Source organism: Oncorhynchus kisutch, linkage group LG11 (assembly GCF_002021735.2).
Source record: "Oncorhynchus kisutch isolate 150728-3 linkage group LG11, Okis_V2, whole genome shotgun sequence".
Lineage (NCBI taxonomy): Eukaryota > Metazoa > Chordata > Actinopteri > Salmoniformes > Salmonidae > Oncorhynchus > Oncorhynchus kisutch.
The window spans coordinates 81,630,939-81,654,976 of record NC_034184.2 but is presented as its reverse complement, the minus strand read 5'-3'; the positions used below and the strand labels follow the sequence as shown (position 1 = coordinate 81,654,976).

At 45.1% G+C, this 24,038-nt stretch overlaps 1 protein-coding gene across 3 annotated transcripts in view; it reads right to left on the bottom strand.

The window, feature by feature from the left end:
* Positions 1-24,038, bottom strand: part of LOC109885250 (guanine nucleotide exchange factor VAV3) — a 218,414-nt gene that overhangs the window by 103,540 nt on the left and 90,836 nt on the right. Inside the window, exons 3-10 of one of the 3 annotated variants that reach the window (XM_031836405.1) lie at positions 19,278-19,336; positions 19,123-19,191; positions 18,788-18,899; positions 17,961-18,053; positions 15,064-15,132; positions 9,549-9,652; positions 9,270-9,369; positions 7,208-7,303 (exon numbers count right to left, since the gene is read on the bottom strand). In XM_031836405.1, the coding sequence (XP_031692265.1) occupies positions 7,208-7,303; positions 9,270-9,369; positions 9,549-9,652; positions 15,064-15,132; positions 17,961-18,053; positions 18,788-18,899; positions 19,123-19,191; positions 19,278-19,336 (702 nt within the window). The remainder of the gene's footprint in view (positions 1-7,207; positions 7,304-9,269; positions 9,370-9,548; positions 9,653-15,063; positions 15,133-17,960; positions 18,054-18,787; positions 18,900-19,122; positions 19,192-19,277; positions 19,337-24,038) is intronic. The other 2 variants (XM_031836407.1, XM_031836406.1) reach the window with 2 other exon arrangements.

Sequence of the window (24,038 nt, the reverse complement as noted above, 5' to 3'; positions counted from 1 at the left end):
TATGTTACCCCCTTTGCAATTCATTTTCATTGCTGCGCAGATGATACACAACTTTACATTTCTGTGTCACCAGAGGATTTCAGCTCTACGGATACATTAATAGACTGTATTACTTAGGTGTCTGGCTAGACTGCAAACTCTCCTTCCAGACTCATATCAAACATCTCCAATACAAAATCAAATCTAGAGTCGGCTTTCTATTTCGCAACAAAGCCTGCTTCACTCACGCCGCCAAATTTACCCTAGTAAAACTGACTATCCTACCGATTCTCGACTTTGGCGATGTCATCTACAAAATAGCCTCCAACACTCTACTCAGCAAACTGGATGCAGTTTATCACAGTGCCATCCGTTTTGTTACTAAATCACCTTATACCACCCACCACTGTGACCTGTATGCTCTAGTCGGCTGGCCCTCGCTACATGCAAATGAGAACTTGATCTCAACTAGCCTACCTGGTTAAATAAAGGTGAAATTAAAAATTAAAAATAAAAAAGTGATTTAAATACATGAATGGCTCACAACTTCCTCCAGCTAAATCAAGACAAGACAGAGGTACTTATTGTTGGAGCCAAAGCACAGAGACATAATGTAGCCGCAAGGGCAATAAACAGACAATAAATATATAAAATACCAGGTGAAAACATGGCAGCTAATCTGTCACTGCCATGATGGATATCAGGAATCGGCTTCGCCAAAGTACCCAGACAAAACCAAAAGGAGAAGGAGAAGGAGAAGGAGAGCGATGAGCAGCAGAAGCAGCATGAAAACCACAGAAGCCGCCGCCAAGCCCAGTAGTGATGATGCTGCCAAACTCCAGCTAGCTCTGTGTGCAGAGGCTATCCACCCTTCTACCACCGCCTCCAGTATAATGGCTCAACAGCCCCCACCACCTCCAACTGTTCCTGATGATCTTGAAACAGAGGAGCCAGCCCAGGTTAGCTTAGATTCCTACCCTAGCCGCAGGTTCTGTCCGAAAACATTTATTTAATTGCAACTGGTAAAAAAATGTTTTAACTGCATCTTCTGGCAACTGGGGCTTCCTTGGAGATGCTAAGCCCACACCGGATACAGACCAGAAACAGCTTCACCGCCATGGATCCAGAGGTTCCAGCGTCTTCCGATTTGGGATTGGATCCGGATGTACCTGCGTTCGTCATCCTCTGTTCTGTCTCTCAAGCTGGTGGCTTCTACTTTGGGTTCAGATCCTAAGAGCACCCATCCTCATCAGACCATGAGGCTGTCTTAGACTCCGGCCCAATCGTCCTCCACAATGGATACTACAGCTTGCTAGGGTGCTATCCTGGAGCAAGAGTACAGGACATTACAAGGCTGCTTCCGAACATTCTATCACAGATGCCGGGGAACTGACGCTGTCATAGTCCATGTGGAGCAAACAGCATCAGGAAGGCTAGCTCGGAAGCTCTGAAAATTGATTTAAAATATCTGTTTTAAACTAGGTAAGTCAGATAAGAACAAATTTACCGGGGAACATTGGGATAATTGCCTTGTTCAAAGGCAGAAAGACAGATTTTTACCTTGTCAGCTTGGGGAATTGATCCAGCAACCTTTTGGTTAATGGCCAAACGCTCTACCAACTAAGCTACCTGCCGCCCCAAGAACTGATTCTAGCAATGAAAGATTCCAAAAAGTGGCCAATGATTTCAGTTCCGGTACCATCATTGGGACCCGGGTGTGAAAGATCTAGCAGGCTACTGGCATTACACATCTGTCTAAAAGACTACTGTAGCTCTGTTGGAATCACTTTTATAGATAACTTCGATACCTTCTGGAAACAGAAGATTTTTTTTACAGAAATGACTCCACCCAAATCATCTTGGCTTTTCAAGGCTGCATTGAGACAATGACTTATCAATGAGCCCCAAGAACAGCTCAGTTAATCCCTTCCATTGTGTTGCTGAGTTGTCAAAATGCTACAGCGAATGTATATTATTCCAGGGGCAGAGACAATGAAAGTAACTTAATATATGTCCCTTGACTACCCTGAATACCTGTGTTGATCCTACAGCTATTGTATGCAGTAATTATGTGCCTATGTATCAGAGTTATACTGTTAGCACTGAGGCGGTGTGCACTAGGAGGAAATCCATCAGCTCCAATATAAATAACATGAGCATGTCTACTTCCGATAAGCTTCTCAGTAAAGTAATCAAGCTTCCCATAAAAGTGCTAAAAATAGCCCACATTAACATATGTAGCCTAAGAAACAAGGGTCATGAAATCAATAACTTGCTAGTAACAGATGACACTGATATTCTGACTACAGTGGTAGCAATACATCGTTATACAATCTAAAGAAAAGACAGAAATGCCAATGGGAGAATCTATATCTGAATCTATATTCAGAACCACATTCATTTAAAGCTTAGAGGGGATCTCATGTTAAATACTGTTGAAGTAATATTGCTACAGGTTCATCTGCCTCACCTAAAGCCTATTCTTGTGGGAAGCTGGGTTACTGACTCAACACTTAACAAAGAGCTGTAGTTAGTTTCAGAATGGGTGGCAAGAAATAAGTTAGTTCAAAATATGTCAAATCATTCAATAAAAACCCTAAATCTAAATCTTGTAATGGATAATGTGGAAATTTAGTAAATTGAGGTGACTAAATTGCTTGCAGTAACCCTGGATTGTAAACTATCATGATCAAAACATGTTGATACAACAGTAGCTAAGATGGGGAGAAGTCTGTCCATAATAAAGGGCTGTTCTGCCTTCATAACAACACTATCAACAAGGTAGGTCCTACAGCTCTTAGTTTTGACATTCCTGAACTATTGTTTAGTTGTGTGGTCAGGTGCCACAAAGAGAGACTCCTGAAAATGGTCTAGGGCACTGCATTGCAGTGCTAGCTGTGCCACCAGAGACTCTGGGTTCGTGCCCAGGCTCTGTCGCAGCCGGCCGTGACCAGGAGGTCCGTGGGGCAACGCACAATTGGCCTAGTGTCGTCCGGGCTAGGGAGGGCTTGGCCGGTAGGGATATCCTTGTCTCATCGCGCACCAGTGACTCCTGTGGCGGGCCTACCACACACATCTATACAACCCCACACACATTTATTCTACAACACACACATCTATGCTACCACACACACACACACACACATCTATACCACACACACACCTGGAAATTACATTCCAACCAACACCATAATCTTGAATAGGACATAAAAAGGTGGGATTCCATGAAAGGTGTGTGTGTGTGTGTGTGTGTGTGTGTGTGTGTGTGTGTGTGTGTGGCTTTAATTGCTTTCCTGTAGCTGGCTTGGCGTAAACAAGACATCTAGGCCGTCTGTCTGTCCTTGTGGTGGAGGATAAGGAAGGTTACCATGCATGTCCTTCACACACACACACAGCCAAGCCCAATTAAATGACTTACTTCCCCTCTCCTTCAGTCCCCTCCCGCTGGGTCGTATGCGTCAGCCTAGCACTCCTCAAATCCCAGGTGTCACTCAAGCTGAATCTGGCCATTACTATCACAAGCAACGTGACAGGACCCTATTTTTCATCCTCTGCTCCTAACACCCACCCACACAGGGACTGTACATAGTACAGGCTTACTGATGGATTCCAGTTCTAGTGAGTTTAGGGAACAGAAAGACATTAATGGAGAGGAACGAGAGTAAAGAGTGAAAGAGAGACGGAGAGAGAGAGAAAGACAAAGGGAAAGAGGGAGAGCATTCTGACACTACTGGCATATTGATGGATTCTGGTTAGAGTGAGTTGGGAACTGAGCCAGAGACTTTCTTCCCTGATCTCCCCCCTCCATCTCCCTCCATCCCAACCTTACCTCCGCTACCTCCCTCCTTCCTGCCCCAGGAGCAGGCTCCCTCCAGTGGAGCGGATCAGGGGCCTGTCACATGCCCGGTCCCCAGGGAAGTGAGAGGAGTGAAGCGGGACGACGATGAGAGAAGTGAGGAGAGGACCTGACCACCAGTCACGCATGTCAACCCTCTAGATGCGTACACACAAACCCACACCTTTTTAACTAGCCCCTGACTGCTAACCTGTCCGCTCACGCAGTGGTGATGTCTGCGAGAGCTGCAGGAGTCAGGGCCAGAGGGTTGATTGACTGACTCTAGTGGTTACGTCTAGGAGAGCTGCAGGAGTCAGGGCCAGAGGGCTGATGGACTGACTCTAGTGGTGACGTCTAGGAGAGCTGCAGGAGTCAGGGCCAGAGGGCTGATGGACTGACTCTAGTGGTGACGTCTAGGAGAGCAGCAGGAATCAGGGCCAGAGGGCTGATGGACTGACTCTAGTGGTTACGTCTAGGAGAGCTGCAGGAGTCAGGGCAGGAGGGCTGATTGACTGACTCTAGTGGTTACGTCTAGGAGAGCAGCAGGAATCAGGGCCAGAGGGCTGATGGACTGACTCTAGTGGTTACGTCTAGGAGAGCTGCAGGAGTCAGGGCCAGAGGGTTGATTGACTGACTCTAGTGGTGACGTCTAGGAGAGCTGCAGGAGTCAGGGCCAGAGGGCTGATTGACTGACTCTAGTGGTGACGTCTAGGAGAGCAGCAGGAATCAGGGCCAGAGGGCTGATGGACTGACTCTAGTGGTTACGTCTAGGAGAGCTGCAGGAGTCAGGGCAGGAGGGCTGATTGACTGACTCTAGTGGTTACGTCTAGGAGAGCAGCAGGAATCAGGGCCAGAGGGCTGATGGACTGACTCTAGTGGTTACGTCTAGGAGAGCTGCAGGAGTCAGGGCCAGAGGGCTGATTGACTGACTCTAGTGGTGACATCTAGGAGAGCTGCAGGAGTCAGGGCCAGAGGGCTGATTGACTGACTCTAGTGGTGACATCTAGGAGAGCTGCAGGAGTCAGGGCCAGAGGGCTGATTGACTGACTCTAGTGGTTACGTCTAGGAGAGCTGCAGGAGTCAGGGCCAGAGGGCTGATGGACTGACTCTAGTGGTGACGTCTAGGAGAGCTGCAGGAGTCAGGGCCAGAGGGCTGATTGACTGACTCTAGTGGTGACGTCTAGGAGAGCAGCAGGAATCAGGGCCAGAGGGCTGATGACCTGACTCTAGTGGAGACGTCTAGGAGAGCTGCAGGAGTCGTTTCACATTATTCAAACACACTACTCTCTTAGAAAAATGGCTTCAAAAGGGTTCTTCGGTTTTCCCTAATAGGAGAACCCTTTGAATAACCCTTTTTGGTTCCAGGTAGAACCCTTCTGGGTTCCATGTAGAACCATTTCCACAGAAGGAACTAAAAATGTTTTTTCTCAAAAGGGTTATCCAATGGGGACAAACGAATAACCCTTTTAGGTTCTAGAGAGCACCTTTCTTTCTAGGAGCGTATTGTGACTGTCATTATAGCTAGTGTGATAATGTGTTCCTCCTGCCTGTGTGTGTGACAGTGAGAAAGCTGTGGAGGAGGAAGAGGATCTGTATGACTGTGTCTACGATGAGGAAGATGGTGGTGAGATCTACGAAGATCTGATGAAGGCTGAGGCTGTTCCTCCTCCTCTGGTTAGTTCCCCCTCTTTCTCTCTCTCTCTCTCTCTCTCTCTCTCTCTCTCTCTCTTTCTCTCTCCTCTCTCTCTCTCTCTCTCTCTCTGTCTTTCTCTCTCTCTCTCTCTCTCTCTCTGTCTTTCTCTCTCTCTCTCTCTCTGTCTTTCTCTCTCTCTCAAGTGGAATTTGCAAAAGGCAAATAAACAATCAGAAATGAACGGTAAACATTAAACTCACTAAAGCTTTAAAAGACTATAGACATTTTGAATGGTTTATTATTGGCTATGTACAGTGTTGTAACAATGTGCAAGTAGTTGAAGTATGACAGGGAAAATAAATAAACCTATAAATACAGTCTCAGTGGTCAGTATTCTGCCACTTTGTACTCTCTGTTTAGGGCCAAATAGCATTCTAGTTTGCTATGTTTTTTTTGTTCATTCTTTCCAAAGTGTCAAGTGTTTACATTTCTTGTTTTCTCATGATTTGGTTGGGTCTAATTGTGTTGCTGTCCTGTTTGTGTCTGTGAACAGAGCCCCAGTACCAGCTTGCTGAGTGGCCTCATACGATATTTTGTAAAAAATACTATTTTACATTTGCTCAGTACATTGTTTTCACTGAGGAAATGTACGAGTCTGCTGTTAATGATAATCATGAGGATTTTCCCAAGGTTGCTGTTGACGCATATCCCACAGTAGTTATTGGGGTCGAATTTGTCTCCAAATGGGTTGTTATTTTTGCTCTGTACCCCAACACTTTTTTTTATACTATGAGGTTCAAGTAAAGACTGTCAGCTTAAATTGTTGGGCATTTTCATTCATAGCTAGTGAAATTTAGAAATTACAGCACTTTTTTTCTACCTAAATCCCATTTTCTACCTAATTCCCAATTGTACCATTTTAGGGGACTAGAAGTATTTGGACATATTCAATTATCTGTGTAATAAAGTAGTCAAAGGTTTAGTATTTGGTCCCCTAGTACACAATGATTACATCAAGCGTGTGACTCTACAGACTTATTGGATACATTTGCTGTTTGTGTTTGGTTGTGTTTCAGATTATTTTGTGCCCAATATACATTTATGGTAAATAATGTATATTGTCATTTTGGAGTCACTTTTATTGTAAATAAGAATATATCATGTTTCTAAACACTTGTACATTAATGTGAATGATACCATAATTATAGATAGTCCTGAATGAATTGTGAGTAATGATGAGTGAGAAAATTACAGATGCCCAAATATCATACCCTCAAGACAAGCTAACCTATCACCATTACAATAACAGGGAAGGTTTGCATTTTTTTTAGGGGGGGGTGATATTTGTGCAAAACATCTGCGACTGCCCCAATACTTTTGTAACTCACTGTTTAAGCCAGTTACTGTAATTCACTTTCCTTCCATCTATAGCATTCCTTAATAATGTGGTGTACCTGCTGTAGGAGACCCCTAAAAGCCTGCCATTGACTATGTACAGACCCAGCATACGACAGAGCTGCAGGAGTTGTGACCCGTTTCTGTTGCTTGTTTAATGGTAGTTGTAGCCTCAGTCTGTTTTTCTCTCTCATTCTTTTCTTTCTTCCATACATGTAAAAGGTCGGGACACACATTAAGGCGGGCAGAGCTAGTCCATGACCGAAACATGGATGGGTGCTGATAGCCACTGCTGATAGTCAGTGTTGCAGCTTTAGTCCTGCTACTGAGGTAACAGTTGAATGGAGCTCATTCCCAGTTCTTACCTGTAGAAGAAGGGGATACTTTAGTACCCGCTGCATCGGGACAACCAGCAGATCTCTCAGTGTAAACTTGCCATGGTTGGCTCTCTTTGCACATTCCTGAAAACAAAAAACACAAATGAATTGAATGCAGTTCAATTGACTGATTGATAAGCCACTCTGGATAATGTAAAATGATAAGAATGTAAAATACATGATAATGCACAGAATGTGAACTGTCACTGCATTGTAATAAAAAGCACATACACTACCATTTAAAAGTTTGGACACACCTAATCATTCAAGGGTTTTTCTTTATTTTCACTATTATCTACATTGTAGAATAACAGCGAAGACATCAAACCTATGAAATAACACATATGGAATCATGTAGTAACCAAAAAAGTGTTAAACAAATCTAAATATATTTTATTATTTGAGATTCTTCAAAGGAGCCACTCTTTGCCTTGATGACAGCTTTGCACACTCTTGGCATTCTCTCAACCAGCTTCACCTGGAATGCTTTTTCAACAATCTTGAAGGAGTTCACACATATGCTGAGCACTTGGCTGCTTTTCCTTCACTCTGCAGTCCAACTCATCCCAAACTATCTCAATTGGGTTGAGAACAGGTGATTGTGGAGGCCAGGTCATCTGATGCAGCACTCCATCACTCTCCTTGGTCAAATAGCCCTTACACAGCCTGGAGGTGTGCTGGGTCATTGTCTTGTTGAAAAGAATACTGTGGTAGCCATGCTGCTTAAGTGTGCCTTGAATTCTAAATAAATCACAGACAGTGTCACCAGCAAAGCACCATCACACCATTACACCTCCTCCTCCATGCTTCACAGTGGGAACCACACATGCAGAGATCATCCGTTCACCTTCTCTGCATCTCACAAAGTGAGATGTGGTTGGAACCAAATATTTCAAATATGGACTAATCAGACCAAAGGACAGATTTCCACCGGTCTAATGTCCATTGCTTGTGTTTCTTGGCCCAAGAAAATCTCTTATTCTTATTGGTGTCCTTTAGTAGTGGTTTCTTTGCAGCAATTCAATCATAAAGGCCTGATTCACACAGTCTCCTCTGTACAGTTGATGTTGAGATGTGTCTGTTACATGAACTCTGTGAAGCATTTATTTGGGCTGCAATTTCTGAGGGTGGTAACTCTAATGAACTTATCCTCTGCAGCAGAGGTTACTCTGGGTCTTCCTTTCCTGTGGCAGTCCTCATGAGAGCCAGTTTCATCATAGTGCTTGATGGTTTTTGCGACTGCACTTGAAGAAAGTTCTTGAAATGTTGACATTCATGTCTTAAAGAGCGAGGAGTACCTCAAATAAATAACACACGCGCACAATGATTAACACACAGGACGAGACCTGTAATCATCTGCGCAATCCACAAGGGCACGAAAGCCCAAAACACACAGCACACCAATAGACATTCTAACAATAATGGAGGTGTGGGAATAGGGGACACTGTGTGCGCAATGAAAGTTCCAGAGGGATCCGTGACATAAAGTAATGATGGACTGTCGTTTCTCTTTGCTTAATTGAGCTGTTCCTGTCATAATATGGACTTGGTATTTTACCAAATAGAGCTGTCTTCTGTATACCACCCCTACCTTGTCACAACACAACTGATTGGGTCAAACGTATTAAGCAGGAAAGAAATTCACACCTGTTAATTGAAATGCATTCCAGGTGACTACCTCATGAATCTGGTTGAGAGAATGATAAGAGTGTGCAAAGCTGTCCTCAAGGCAAAGGGTGGCTACTTTGAAGAATCTAAAATCAAAAAAATATTTAGATTTGTTTAACACTTTTTTGGTTACTACATGATTCCATATGTGTTATTTCATAGTTTTGATGTCTTCACTGTTATTCTACAATGTAGAAAATAGTCAAAATAAAGAAAACCCGTGAAATGAGTAGGTGTGCCCAAACTTTTGACTGGTACTGTATTTTTTAAGAGAATAAACCCAAATGAAATACAGTACAATGCAGTTGGTAATGCTAAACACTAGATGGCACTATCTGGCCACTGATTTAGATTGATGATGACAGTTTATAAAGGACTTTACCTCCAGCTTCATTCGGACATCTTCCCTGTCTTTGCAGATGACATCCAAAGCAATGATGGCCGTTTCTACATGGCTACAGTATTTCCCATATATTAGCAACCTGGAACAGAGAGAGAGAGACGGAGGGAGGGAGGGAGTGAGGGAGGGAGGGAGGGAGGGAGGGAGGGAGGGAGGGAGGGAGGGAGGGAGGGAGGGAGGGAGGGAGGGAGAGAGAATGAGGAACGAGAGAACAAGGGAATGAGACAGAAAAATGAGACTTAAAGTTGAGTTGTACTGTACCTCTCTTTGTAGTTAATGAAGATCTGGTAGAGGTTCTGGGCACTTCTATGGCAGACAGAGTCTTGTATCGCCACATTCAGAGTCTTGTGAACTTTAACCAGAGCCTGAAACACAACAATGATAAACACAGTGAGGCTGGGATTCACAGCAAAGAAGACTGGACAGCCGATGATGCAGCTTTTAAAGTTTGCAGAGGTTGGGTTCATGGTAAACGCTATGCATGCCGGCTCAATCGTAAATGACCTTGAAAAGTAAAGTTCAAAAAGCTGCGCTATAGCCTAAAGACCCGTTCGACTTGGGACTACAGGTTTGGATTGAATCCCAGCCTAAAGACCCATACGACTTGGGACGACAGGTTTGGATTGAATCCCAGCCTAAAGACCCGTACGACTTGGGACTACAGGTTTGGATTGAATCCTAGCCTAAAGACCCATACGACTTGGGACGACAGGTTTGGATTGAATCCCAGCCTAAAGACCCGTACGATTTGGGACTACAGGTTTGGATTGAATCCTAGCCTAAAGACCCATACGACTTGGGACTACAGGTTTGGATTGAATCCTAGCCTAAAGACCCGTACGATTTGGGACTACAGGTTTGGATTGAATCCCAGCCTAAAGACCCATACGACTTGGGAGGACAGGTTTGTATTGAATCCCAGCCTAAAGACCCATACGACTTGGGACTACAGGTTTGGATTGAATCCCAGCCTAAAGACCCATACGACTTGGGACGACAGGTTTGGATTGAATCCCAGCCTAAAGACCCATACGACTTGGGACTACAGGTTTGGATTGAATCCCAGCCTAAAGACCCATACGACTTGGGACTACAGGTTTGGATTGAATCCCAGCCTAAAGACCCATACGACTCGGGACTACAGGTTTGGATTGAATCCCAGCCTAAAGACCCATACAACTTGGGACGACAGGTTTGTATTGAATCCCAGCCTAAAGACCCCATACGACTTGGGACTACAGGTTTGGATTGAATCCCAGCCTAAAGACCCATACGACTTGGGACGACAGGTTTGGATTGAATCCCAGCCTAAAGACCCATACGATTTGGGACTACAGGTTTGGATTGAATCCCAGCCTAAAGACCCATACGACCTGGGACTACAGGTTTGGATTGAATCCCAGCCTAAAGACCCATACGACTTGGGACTACAGGTTTGGATTGAATCCCAGCCTAAAGACCCATACGACTTGGGACTACAGGTTTGGATTGAATCCCAGCCTAAAGACCCATACGATTTGGGACTACAGGTTTGGATTGAATCCCAGCCTAAAGACCCATACGACTTGGGACTACAGGTTTGGATTGAATCCCAGCCTAAAGACCCATACGACTTGGGACGACAGGTTTGGATTGAATCCTAGCCTAAAGACCCGTACGATTTGGGACTACAGGTTTGGATTGAATCCCAGCCTAAAGACCCATACGACTTGGGAGGACAGGTTTGTATTGAATCCCAGCCTAAAGACCCATACGACTTGGGACTACAGGTTTGGATTGAATCCCAGCCTAAAGACCCATACGACTTGGGACGACAGGTTTGGATTGAATCCCAGCCTAAAGACCCATACGACTTGGGACTACAGGTTTGGATTGAATCCCAGCCTAAAGACCCATACGACTTGGGACTACAGGTTTGGATTGAATCCCAGCCTAAAGACCCATACGACTTGGGACTACAGGTTTGGATTGAATCCCAGCCTAAAGACCCATACGACTTGGGACTACAGGTTTGGATTGAATCCCAGCCTAAAGACCCATACGACTTGGGACTACAGGTTTGTATTGAATCCCAGCCTAAAGACCCCATACGACTTGGGACTACAGGTTTGGATTGAATCCCAGCCTAAAGACCCATACGATTTGGGACGACAGGTTTGGATTGAATCCCAGCCTAAAGACCCATACGATTTGGGACTACAGGTTTGGATTGAATCCCAGCCTAAAGACCCATACGACCTGGGACTACAGGTTTGGATTGAATCCCAGCCTAAAGACCCATACGACTTGGGACTACAGGTTTGGATTGAATCCCAGCCTAAAGACCCATACGACTTGGGACTACAGGTTTGGATTGAATCCCAGCCTAAAGACCCATACGATTTGGGACTACAGGTTTGGATTGAATCCCAGCCTAAAGACCCATACGACTTGGGACTACAGGTTTGGATTGAATCCCAGCCTAAAGACCCATACGACTTGGGACGACAGGTTTGTATTGAATCCCAGCCTAAAGACCCCATACGACTTGGGACTACAGGTTTGGATTGAATCCCAGCCTAAAGACCCATACGACTTGGGACGACAGGTTTGGATTGAATCCCAGCCTAAAGACCCATACGATTTGGGACTACAGGTTTGGATTGAATCCCAGCCTAAAGACCCATACGACTTGGGACTACAGGTTTGGATGGAATCCCAGCCTAAAGACCCAACCGACTTGGGACTACAGGTTTGGATTGAATCCCAGCCTAAAGACCCATACGACTTGGGACTACAGGTTTGGATTGAATCCCAGCCTAAAGACCCATACGATTTGGGACTACAGGTTTGGATTGAATCCCAGCCTAAAGACCCATACGATTTGGGACTACAGGTTTGGATTGAATCCCAGGTTAAAGACCCATACGATTTGGGACTACAGGTTTGGATTGAATCCCAGCCTAAAGACCTATACGATTTGGGACTACAGGTGTGGATTGAATCCCAGCCTAAAGACCCATACGACTTGGGACGACAGGTTTGTATTGAATCCCAGCCTAAAGACCCCATACGACTTGGGACTACAGGTTTGGATTGAATCCCAGCCTAAAGACCCATACGACTTGGGACGACAGGTTTGGATTGAATCCCAGCCTAAAGACCCATACGATTTGGGACTACAGGTTTGGATTGAATCCCAGCCTAAAGACCCATACGACTTGGGACTACAGGTTTGGATGGAATCCCAGCCTAAAGACCCAACCGACTTGGGACTACAGGTTTGGATTGAATCCCAGCCTAAAGACCCATACGACTTGGGACTACAGGTTTGGATTGAATCCCAGCCTAAAGACCCATACGATTTGGGACTACAGGTTTGGATTGAATCCCAGCCTAAAGACCCATACGATTTGGGACTACAGGTTTGGATTGAATCCCAGGTTAAAGACCCATACGATTTGGGACTACAGGTTTGGATTGAATCCCAGCCTAAAGACCTATACGATTTGGGACTACAGGTGTGGATTGAATCCCAGCCTAAAGACCCATGCGATTTGGGACTACAGGTTTGGATTGAATCCCAGCCTAAAGACCCAAACGATTTGGGACTACAGGTTTGGATTGAATCCCAGCCTAAAGACCCATACGATTTGGGACTACAGGTTTGGATTGAATCCCAGCCTAAAGACCCATACGACTTGGGACTACAGGTTTGGATTGAATCCCAGACTAAAGACCCATACGACTTGGGACGACAGGTTTGGATTGAATCCCAGCCTAAAGACCCATACGACTTGGGACTACAGGTTTGAATTGAATCCTAGCCTAAAGACCCCATACGATTTGGGACTACAGGTTTGGATGGAATCCCAGCCTAAAGACCCAACCGACTTGGGACTACAGGTTTGGATTGAATCCCAGCCTAAAGACCCATACGACTTGGGACTACAGGTTTGGATTGAATCCCAGCCTAAAGACCCATACGATTTGGGACTACAGGTTTGGATTGAATCCCAGCCTAAAGACCCATACGATTTGGGACTACAGGTTTGGATTGAATCCCAGGTTAAAGACCCATACGATTTGGGACTACAGGTTTGGATTGAATCCCAGCCTAAAGACCTATACGATTTGGGACTACAGGTGTGGATTGAATCCCAGCCTAAAGACCCATACGATTTGGGACTACAGGTTTGGATTGAATCCCAGCCTAAAGACCCAAACGATTTGGGACTACAGGTTTGGATTGAATCCCAGCCTAAAGACCCATACGATTTGGGACTACAGGTTTGGATGGAATCCCAGCCTAAAGACCCAACCGACTTGGGACTACAGGTTTGGATTGAATCCCAGCCTAAAGACCCATACGACTTGGGACTACAGGTTTGGATTGAATCCCAGCCTAAAGACCCATACGATTTGGGACTACAGGTTTGGATTGAATCCCAGCCTAAAGACCCATACGATTTGGGACTACAGGTTTGGATTGAATCCCAGGTTAAAGACCCATACGATTTGGGACTACAGGTTTGGATTGAATCCCAGCCTAAAGACCTATACGATTTGGGACTACAGGTGTGGATTGAATCCCAGCCTAAAGACCCATACGATTTGGGACTACAGGTTTGGATTGAATCCCAGCCTAAAGACCCAAACGATTTGGGACTACAGGTTTGGATTGAATCCCAGCCTAAAGACCCATACGATTTGGGACTACAGGTTTGGATTGAATCCCAGCCTAAAGACCCATACGACTTGGGACTACAGGTTTGGATTGAATCCCAGACTAAAGACCCATACGACTTGGGACGACAGGTTTGGATTGAATCCCAGCCTAAAGATCCATACGACTTGGGACTACAGGTTTGAATTGAATCCTAGCCTAAAGACCCCATACGATTTGGGACTACAGGTTTGGATTGAATCCCAGCCTAAAGACCCATACAACTTAGAACTACAGGTTTGGATTGAATCCCAGCCTAAAGACCCATACGACTTGGGACTACAGGTTTGGATTGAATCCCAGCCTAAAGACCCATACGACTTGGGACTACAGGTTTGGATTGAATCCCAGCCTAAAGACCCATACGACTTGGGACTACAGGTTTGAATTGAATCCTAGCCTAAAGACCCCATACGACTTGGGACTACAGGTTTGGATTGAATCCCAGCCTAAAGACCCATACGACTTGGAACTACAGGTTTGGATTGAATCCCAGCCTAAAGACCCATACGATTTGGGACTATAGGTTTGGATTGAATCCCAGCCTAAAGACCCATACGACTTGGGACTACAGGTTTGGATTGAATCCCAGCCTAAAGACCCCATACGACTTGGGACGACAGGTTTGGATTGAATCCCAGCCTAAAGACCCCATACAACCCATACGACAAGTCTTACTAAGAAACAGAAAACCCTGTGCGCAGCAGTGTATCTAAAACCAGGTGCTGGTAAACAACTTGTATCCAACAATACTAGAAAAGACAACCGGTTTTTACACCTGTTTTAGGTTGAACTAGCTCTCCATCTCTACCATCTCTACCCACTCCCGAGTGGCGCAGCGGTCTATGGCAATGCATCTCAGTGCTAGAAGCGTCACTACAGACCCTGGTTTGATTCCAGGCTGTATTACAACCAGCCGTGATTGGGAGTCCCATAGGACAGCGCACAATTGGCCCAGCGTCGTCCGGGTTAGGATTTGGACGGGGTAGGCCTTCATTGTAAATAAGAATTTGTTCTTAAGTGACTTGCCTAGTTACTGTGGGTAATTGGGGTTTCTGTCCTGTAGCTTACCGGAATGTTGACAAACACTTTCTCCATCTCCTCCGAGGACAGGAAGGTGGTAAGAGGTGCCATAAAATACTGGATGGGAAAAACAGAGAGTTAGAAAAAGATTTCCACTAAAACAGGAGAGGAAGGAAAGCAGTTTCTGGAAAATAATGATTTCAGGCACAACATACAGTGGGGCAAAAAAGTATTTAGTCAGCCACCAATTGTGCAAGTTCTCCCACTTAAAAAGATGAGAGAGGCCTGTAATTGTCATCATAGGTACACTTCAACTACGACAGACAAAATGAGAAGAAAAAAAATCCAGAAAATCACATTGTAGGATTTTTTATGAATTTATTTACAGGCCTCTCTCATCTTTTTAAGTGGGAGAACTTGCACAATTGGGGGCTGACTAAATACTTTTTTTCCCCCACTGTACGTGATTTATCAGAACAGTCCTAAAGCTGGAATCCTTAATGGTGAAAATCTCACGTCCATTCACGATATTACATCAACAAAGTAGTTACTGGAAACATTTAAACACGTTTGTTCCCTCATCAGACAGCATGTGTGACAGAATAGCAGAATATGTCATTAAATTCCCCTACTGAGGATTCAAAAGTAGTCTGCCTACATAAGGGACTATTTTATACAACGTCTTGAAGTGTAATAGTTCGGTATTAATTGGATTGTGAGTATACAGTGTGAAAGGGGAGGTATTTGGCAGTAACACCAGAGAGATAGGGGAGGTACTGTACTTGGCAGTAACACCAGAGAGATAGGGGAGTTACTGTACTTGGCAGGAGTACCAGAGAGATAGGGGAGGTACTATACTTGGCAGGAGTACCAGAGAGATAGGGGAGGTACTGTACTTGGCAGTAACACCAGAGAGATAGGGGAGGTACTGTATTTGGCAGTAACACCAGAGAGATAGGGGAGGTACCGTACTTGGAGGTAACACCAGAGAGATAGGGGAGGTACTGTACTTGGCAGGAGTACCAGAGAGATAGGGGAGGTACTCGGCAGTAACACCAGAGATAGGGGAGGTACTGTACTTGGCAGTAACACCAGAGAGATAGGGGAGGTACTGTACTTGGCAGTAACACCAGAGATAGGGGAGGTACCGTACTTGGCAGTAACACCAGAGAGATAGGGGAGGTACTGTACTTGGCAGTAACACCAGAGAGATAGGGGAGGTACTGTACACGTCAGTAACACCAGAGAGATAGGGGAGGTACTGTACTTGGCAGTAACATCAGAGATAGGGGAGGTACCGTACTTGGCAGTAACACCAGAGAGATAGGGGAGGTACTGTACTTGGCAGTAACACCAGAAATAGGGGAGGTACCGTACTTGGAAGTAACACCAGAGAGATAGGGGAGGTACCGTACTTGGCAGTAACACCAGAGAGATAGGGGAGGTACTGTACTTGGCAGTAACACCAGAGATAGGGGAGGTACTGTACTTGGCAGTAACACCAGAGAGATAGGGGAGGTACTGTACTTGGCAGTAACACCAGAGATAGGGGAGGTACCGTACTTGGCAGTAACACCAGAGAGATCGGGGAGGTACTATACTTGGCAGTAACACCAGAGAGATAGGGGAGGTACTGTACTTGGCAGTAACACCAGAGAGATAGGGGAGGTACGGTACTTGGCAGTAACACCAGAGAGATAGGGGAGGTACTGTACTTGGCAGTAACACCAGAGAGATAGGGGAGGTACTGTACTTGGCAGTAACACCAGAGAGATAGGGGAGGTACTATACTTGGCAGGAGTACCAGAGAGATAGGGGAGGTAATGTACTTAGCAGGAGTACCAGAGAGCTAGGGGAGGTACTGTACTTGGCAGGAGTACCAGAGAGATAGGGGAGGTACTGTACTTGGCAGGAGTACCAGAGAGATAGGGGAGATACTGTACTTGGCAGGAACACCAAAGAGATAGGGGAGGTACCGTACTTGGCAGTAACACCAGAGAGATAGGGGAGGTACGGTATTTGGCAGTAACACCAGAGAGATAGGGGAGGTACTATACTTGGCAAGAACACCAGAGAGATAGGGGAGGTACTGTATTTGGCAGTAACACCAGAGAGATAGGGGAGGTACTATACTTGGCAGGAACACCAGAGAGATAGGGGAGGTACTATACTTGGCAGGAACACCAGAGAGATAGGGGAGGTACTATACTTGGCAGTAACACAAGAGAGATAGGGGAGGTACTGTACTTGGCAGGAGTACCAGAGAGATAGGGGAGGTACTGTACTTGGCAGGAACACCAGAGAGATAGGGGAGGTACTATACTTGGCAGGAACACCAGAGAGATAGGGGAGGTACTGTACTTGGCAGGAACACCAGAGAGATAGGGGAGGTACTGTACTTGGGAGGAACACCAGAGAGATAGGGGAGGTACTATACTTGGCAGGAGTACCAGAGAGATAGGGGAGGTACTATACTTGGCAGGAACACCAGAGAGATAGGGGAGGTACTGTATTTGGCAGTAACACCAGAGAGATAGGGGAGGTACTATACTTGGCAGGAACACCAGAGAGATAGGGGAGGTACTATACTTGGCAGGAACACCAGAGAGATAGGGGAGGTACTATACTTGGCAGGAACCCCAGAGAGATAGGGGAGGTACAGTAATTTGGCAGTAACACCAGAGAGATAGGGGAGGTACTGTACTTGGCAGGAGTACCAGAGAGATAGGGGAGGTACTGTACTTGGCAGTAACACCAGAGAGATAGGGGAGGTACTGTACTTGGCAGGAGTACCAGAGAGATAGGGGAGGTACTGTACTTGGCAGTAACACCAGAGAGATAGGGGAGGTACTGTACTTGGCAGTAACACCAGAGAGATAGGGGAGGTACTGTACTTGGCAGTAACACCAGAGAGATAGGGTAGGTACTGTATTTGGCAGTAATACCTTCTCTATGGAGTCCAGAGTCTCTGTGTACTTCTCCTCAGTCTGCTTGATCTCTGTCAGACAGCAGCTCCTTATGTCTGTCTCAACCTGCTTCTGGAAGCAGACACACACACACACACACACACACACACACACACACACACACACACACACACACACACATACAGACACACATACACACACACACATACAACACAGCTGTCTAAGCAGAGCCTTCAGCATTAAATCATGGACACCATATGTGGGGTGTTTGACCTCCTGAGTAAGGGCACACAGAACTCCAACCAAAAACCACTAAATGTAGGTGTCACTCATAACACTGGAGTAGACAGCAGCTTAAGGTTGAGGTGAGAGAAGGAGATGGAAATATATATATATAAAAAGATGAGAGAGAGAACGAGAGAGAGAATGAGAGAGAGAACGAGAGAGAGAAAGAAACAGAGAGAAAGAAACAGAGAGAGAGAAAGAGAGAGAGCGAGAGAAAGAGACATTGGGAGAGAGAAAGAAACAGTGAGAGGGAGAAAGGAGTGAGAGAGAGAGAGAGAGAGAATGAGAGAGAACAAGAGAAAGAAACAGTGAGAGGGAGAAAGGAGTGAGAGAGAGAGAGAGAGAGAGAGAGAGAGAGAGAGAGGAGAGAGAGATACAGAGAGAGAGAGAGATACAGAGAGAGAGAGAGAGAGAGAGAGAGAGAGAGAGAGAGAGAGAGAGAGAGAGAGAGAGAGAGAGAGAGAGAGAAAGAGAGAGAGAGAAGGAGAGAGAGAGATACAGAGACAGAGAGAGAGAGAGAGAGAGAGAGAGAGAGAGAGAGAGAAAGAGGGAGAACTAACCAGAGGAGGAGGAACAGCCTCAGCCTTCATCAGATCTTCATAGATCTCACCACCATCTTCATCATCGTAGACACAGTCATACAGATCCTCTTCATCCTCCACAGCTTTCTCACTGTCACACACACATGCATGAGGAACACATTATCACACTAGCTATAATGACACTCACAACCCTCATTTGTCAAGTGGCACAAGACAGGAGAGATCATGAGGATAGAAAGTACAAAACAATGTTGAAAATGCATGTTTTTGGCTAAAAAGACATTGAAAATATGTATTTTTTGGTTGAAAACGTCTTGTGCTCACTGGGAACCCAGAGGTAAGGAAAGACGTACTCAATCAGATCCACCAGATGGCTATAGATGTCTTCGTCTTCTTCTAGACTCTCCTCTGAAGGAAAAGGCCTTTTGGAAAGAAAAGCACAAAATCAGTAACGGTTAAAAACACAACACATTCTGATTTAGAAATTGGAATAAACACCAAAACTTACTTTATACCAGTTTGTTCTGAAATCGTTGTGCTGGACAGTTTGGACAATGTGTCCATAACCTGCAATGAAAATGAATGGAAACGTTTTAGACTTGGTTTAATGTAATGAGTAAATTAGTGTTGTACTTCTGTTGTTTAGTCAATAGAGGGCAGTGTTGCACAATAGTAGATTATTACAGTACGAGACCTGTGGAAGAGGTGGTAAATTATTTGAGTGATCAAATGACTTGAAAATGGTTAGAAAATGGTTTCTATTGCATAATCAATAGAGAGTAGTAACAATGTTTTCTCTCATTTCAGACCAAAAGGCAATGACTTGGTCAGCTGCTACAGAATCACACAGTGTTCATAGGATGTCATCAATACCAATACAATAGGGAATTATCAGTGTGTCCTCTGGTCAGTCTGGCATCAATCACTATCCACAGAATAATCCATAACATTCAGTATTAAAGGGACATTCAGTATTAAAGGGATACTTTGGGATTTTGTCAGATTAATTTGTGGACACCATTTTTATTTATCTGTGTCTAGCAGATACTCATAGACTTCCAGTCCTTCGCGCTAACGCTAGTTAGCATTGGCTTGCGAAACTACCTCTTACTTCACACTGGACACAAAGACATAAAATTGTATCCACGAGTTGATGTGACTCTGGGGAGGTAGATAAAAGGGCCAACATCCTGACATATCCCTTTAAGTCTAGTGATCATCAACCCCCCAGCTTGAGTGTCAAAACAGAACACTGGAAATCATGTGTATAACAGAAAGGGTAAATATATACAGATGCTGTACATTGTCTTAACCCCTCTAAATTGAGTATGAACTTTCGTGATCATACATTTCCCCATTACACTCCCTAATTGTATTCTATTTTTACTTAACCTTTTTAAACTTTAACTAGGCAAGTCAGATAACCCTATAGAGAATTCATGGAAGGAAATCATGGGTACAATAATTACTAGATAAAAAATAAGGCAATGAAAGAAACATCCAAATTTCACCAAATGTAACGAACCAACCAAAGTGGTTGAAGAATAAAATCAATGATTGTATCTTTGACTTAGTTTAGTAGTGTTCGGTTCTGTGAGTCGATGAACACGTGATTGACAAGCATGATGTACCGACATGTAATTTCACGCTGAAGTGATCACTAATGACCTCTGTACTTGACCGGATAGACTGAGAGTCTTTCTAACAGCATGCGAATGAGCCAAAATACCACTTTATACAAATCACTTTAACAGACATGTACTTATAGTGGCTTCCGATGTCCTGTGGCTTCCGATGTCCTGTTAACTCATATGTTGTAGTTCTTATAGGGGCTTCCGATGTCCTGTTCACTCATATGTTGTAGTTCTTATAGGGGCTTCCGATGTCCTGTTAACTCATATGTTGTAGTTCTTATAGGGGCTTCCTATGTCCTGTTAACTCATATGTTGTAGTTCTTATAGGGGCTTCCGATGTCCTGTTAACTCATATGTTGTTGTTCTTATAGGGGCTTCCAATGTCCTGTTCACTCATATGTTGTAGTTCTTATAGGGGCTTCCGATGTCCTGTTCACTCATATGTTGTAGTTCTTATAGGGGCTTCCGATGTCCTGTTAACTCATATGTTGTAGTTCTTATAGGGGCTTCCTATGTCCTGTTAACTCATATGTTGTAGTTCTTATAGGGGCTTCCGATGTCCTGTTCACTCATATGTTGTAGTTCTTATAGGGGCTTCCGATGTCCTGTTAACTCATATGTTGTAGTTCCTTTATCAAATCACATTTTATTGGTCACATACACATGGTTAGCAGATGTAATTGAGAGTGTAGCGAAATGTTGGTGCTTCTAGTTCCAACAGTGCAGTAATATCTAACAATTCCTAACAACTACCTTATTCGCACAAATCTAAAAGGGGTGAATGAGAATATATACATATAAATATATGGATGAGCGATGGCCGAGCAGCATAGGCAAGGTGCTGTAGATGGTATAAAATACAGTATATACATATGATATAAGTAATGTAAGACACGTAAACATTATTAAAGTGGCATTATTTAAAGTGACTAGTGATTGGGGCGGCAGGGTAGCCTAGTGGTTAGAGCGGTAGACTAGTAACTGGAAGGTTGCAAGTTCAAATCCCCGAGCTGACAAGGTACAAATCAGTCGTTCTGCCCCTGAACAGGCACTGTTCCTAGGCCGTCATTGAAAATTAGGATTTGTTCTTAACTGATTTGCCGAGTTAAATAAAGGTAAATAAAAAAATGTTTTCAAGTGTCCAGTGATTGAGTATCAATAAAGTAAGACATGTAAATAGGCATTGTTTAAAGTGACTAGTATCCATTTATTAAAGTTTCCAGTGATTGGGTCTCAATGTGGGAAGCATCCTCTCTGAGTTAGTGATGGCTGTTTAGCAGTCTGATGGCATTGAGATAGAAGCCAATTCAGTGTTTCGGTCCCAGCTTTGATGCACCTAAATGACCTCGCCTTCTGGATGATAGCGGGGTGAACAGGCAGTGGCTCCGGTGGTTGTTGTTCTTGATGATCTTTTTGACCTTCCTGTGACATCTGGTTATGTAGGTGGTATGGAGGGCAGGTAGTTTGCCCCCGGTGATGAGGCTGCGGTCTGCACAACGCCTCTGGAGAGCCCTGCGGTTGTGGGCGGAGCAGTTGCCGTACCAGGCTGTGATACAGACTGACAGAATGCTCTCGATTGTTCATCTGCAAAAGTTTGACAGGGTTTTGGGTGACTAGCCAAATGTCTTCAGCCTCCTGAGGTTGAAGAGGTACTGTTACACCTTCTTCACCACACTGTCTGTGTGGGTGGACCATTTAAGTTTGTCTGTGATGTGTACGCAGAGGAACTTAAAACTTTCCACCTTTTCCACTGCTGACCCTTCATTGTGGGGGGTGCTCCCTCTGCTGTTTTCTGAAGTCCACAATCATCTCCTTTGTTTTGTTGACGTTCAGTGAGAGGTTGTTTTCCTGACACCACACTCTGAGTGCCCTCACCTCCTCCCTGTAGGCTGTCTGGTCGTTGTTGGTGATCAAGCCCACTACCGTTTTGTCGTAGTGGGCTTGCAAACATGATGATTGAGTTGGAGGCGTGCGTGTCCACGCAGTCGTGGGTGAACAGGGAGTACAGGAGGGGGCTGAGCACACCTCGTGGGGCCCTAGTGTTGAGTATCAGTGAAGTGGAGATGTTGTTTCCTACCTTCACCACCTGGGGGCGGCCCGTCAGAAAGTCCAGGACCCAGTTGCACAGGGAGGGGTTGAGACCCAGGGCCCCCAGCCTGATGATGAGGTTGGAGGGTTCTATGGTGTTGAATGCTGAGGTGTAGTCAATGAACAGTATTCTTACATGGGTATTCCTCTTGTCCAGATGGGATAGGGCGGTGTGCAGTGTGATGGCGATTGCGTCATCTGTGGACCTATTGGGGCGGTATGCAAACTGAAGTGGGTCTAGGGTGGCCGGTAAGGTGGTGGTGATATGATCCTTGACTAGTCTCTAGGCCAGCAGCCTTGTTAACATGTTTAAATGTTTGACTTACGTCAGCCACTGAGAAGGAGAGATGGAGGGACGCAGTCTTTGTTAGCGAGCCACGACGGTGGCACTGTATTATCCTCAAAGCGGGCAAAGAAGGTGTTTAGTTTGTCTGAAAGCATGACGTCGGTATCTGTGAAGTGGCTGTTTAAGTTTTTGCGCTTTCAGTTTTTCACGAATGCCGCCATCCTTCCACGGTTTCTGGTTAGGTTAGGTTTTAACGCGTCAGCACTTACCGCGTCAGCAGATAGAGCAATGTCGTTCTCTGAGGCTGATTGGAACATATTCCAGTCCGTGTGATCAAAACAATCTTGGAGCGTGGCTTCCGATTGGTCAGACCAGCGTTTGAATGGTTCTCGTCACTGGTACATCCTGTTTGAGTTTCTGCCTATAAGACGGTATGAGCAAGATGGCGTCGGGGTCGGACTTGCCGAAGGGAGGGCAGGGGAGGGCTTTGTATGCATGGCGGAAGTTAGAGTAGCAGTGGTCAAGAGTATTGGCCCTGCGTGTCGTGTAATCAATATGCTGATAAAATGTAGGTAACATCGATCTCAAATTTGCTTTGTTAAAATCCCCAGCTACAACAAATGCAGCCTCCAGGTATAAAGTTTCCAGTTTACATAGAGTCAAGTGAAGTTCCTTGAGAGCCGGCTTGGTGTTCGCTTGAGGGGGGATGTACACAGCTGTGACTGTAACTGACGAGAATTCTCTTGGTAGGTAGAATGGCATTTGATTGTAAGGAACTCTAGGTTACTTGAGCAGAAGGACTTTTGTTCCTGTATGTTCTTATGATCGCACCATGAGTTGTTAATCATAAAGCAAACACCCCCGCCCTTCCTCTTCCCAGAGAGGTGTTTATCTCTGTCGGCGCAATGCATGGAGATGCCCGGTGGCTGGACCGTTTCCGACAACATATCCCGAGAGAGCCATGTTTCTGTGAAACAGAGAATGTTACAATCTCTGATGGCTCTCTGGAAGGAAACCCTTGCTCGAATTTCGTCTACCTGGTTGTCAAAAGACTAGACGTTGGCGAGTAGTATACTCGGGAGCAATGTGCCCTTTTACAAAGCTTGACCAGAAGACCGCTCGGTCTGCCCCTTCTGCCCCTTCTGCGTCGCCATTGTTTTCAGCTGCTGGGATTAGATCCATTGTCCTGGGTGGTGGTCTGAAGAGAGGACCTCCTTCGGAAAGTCGTATTCCTGGTCGTAATGTTGGTAAGTTGACATTG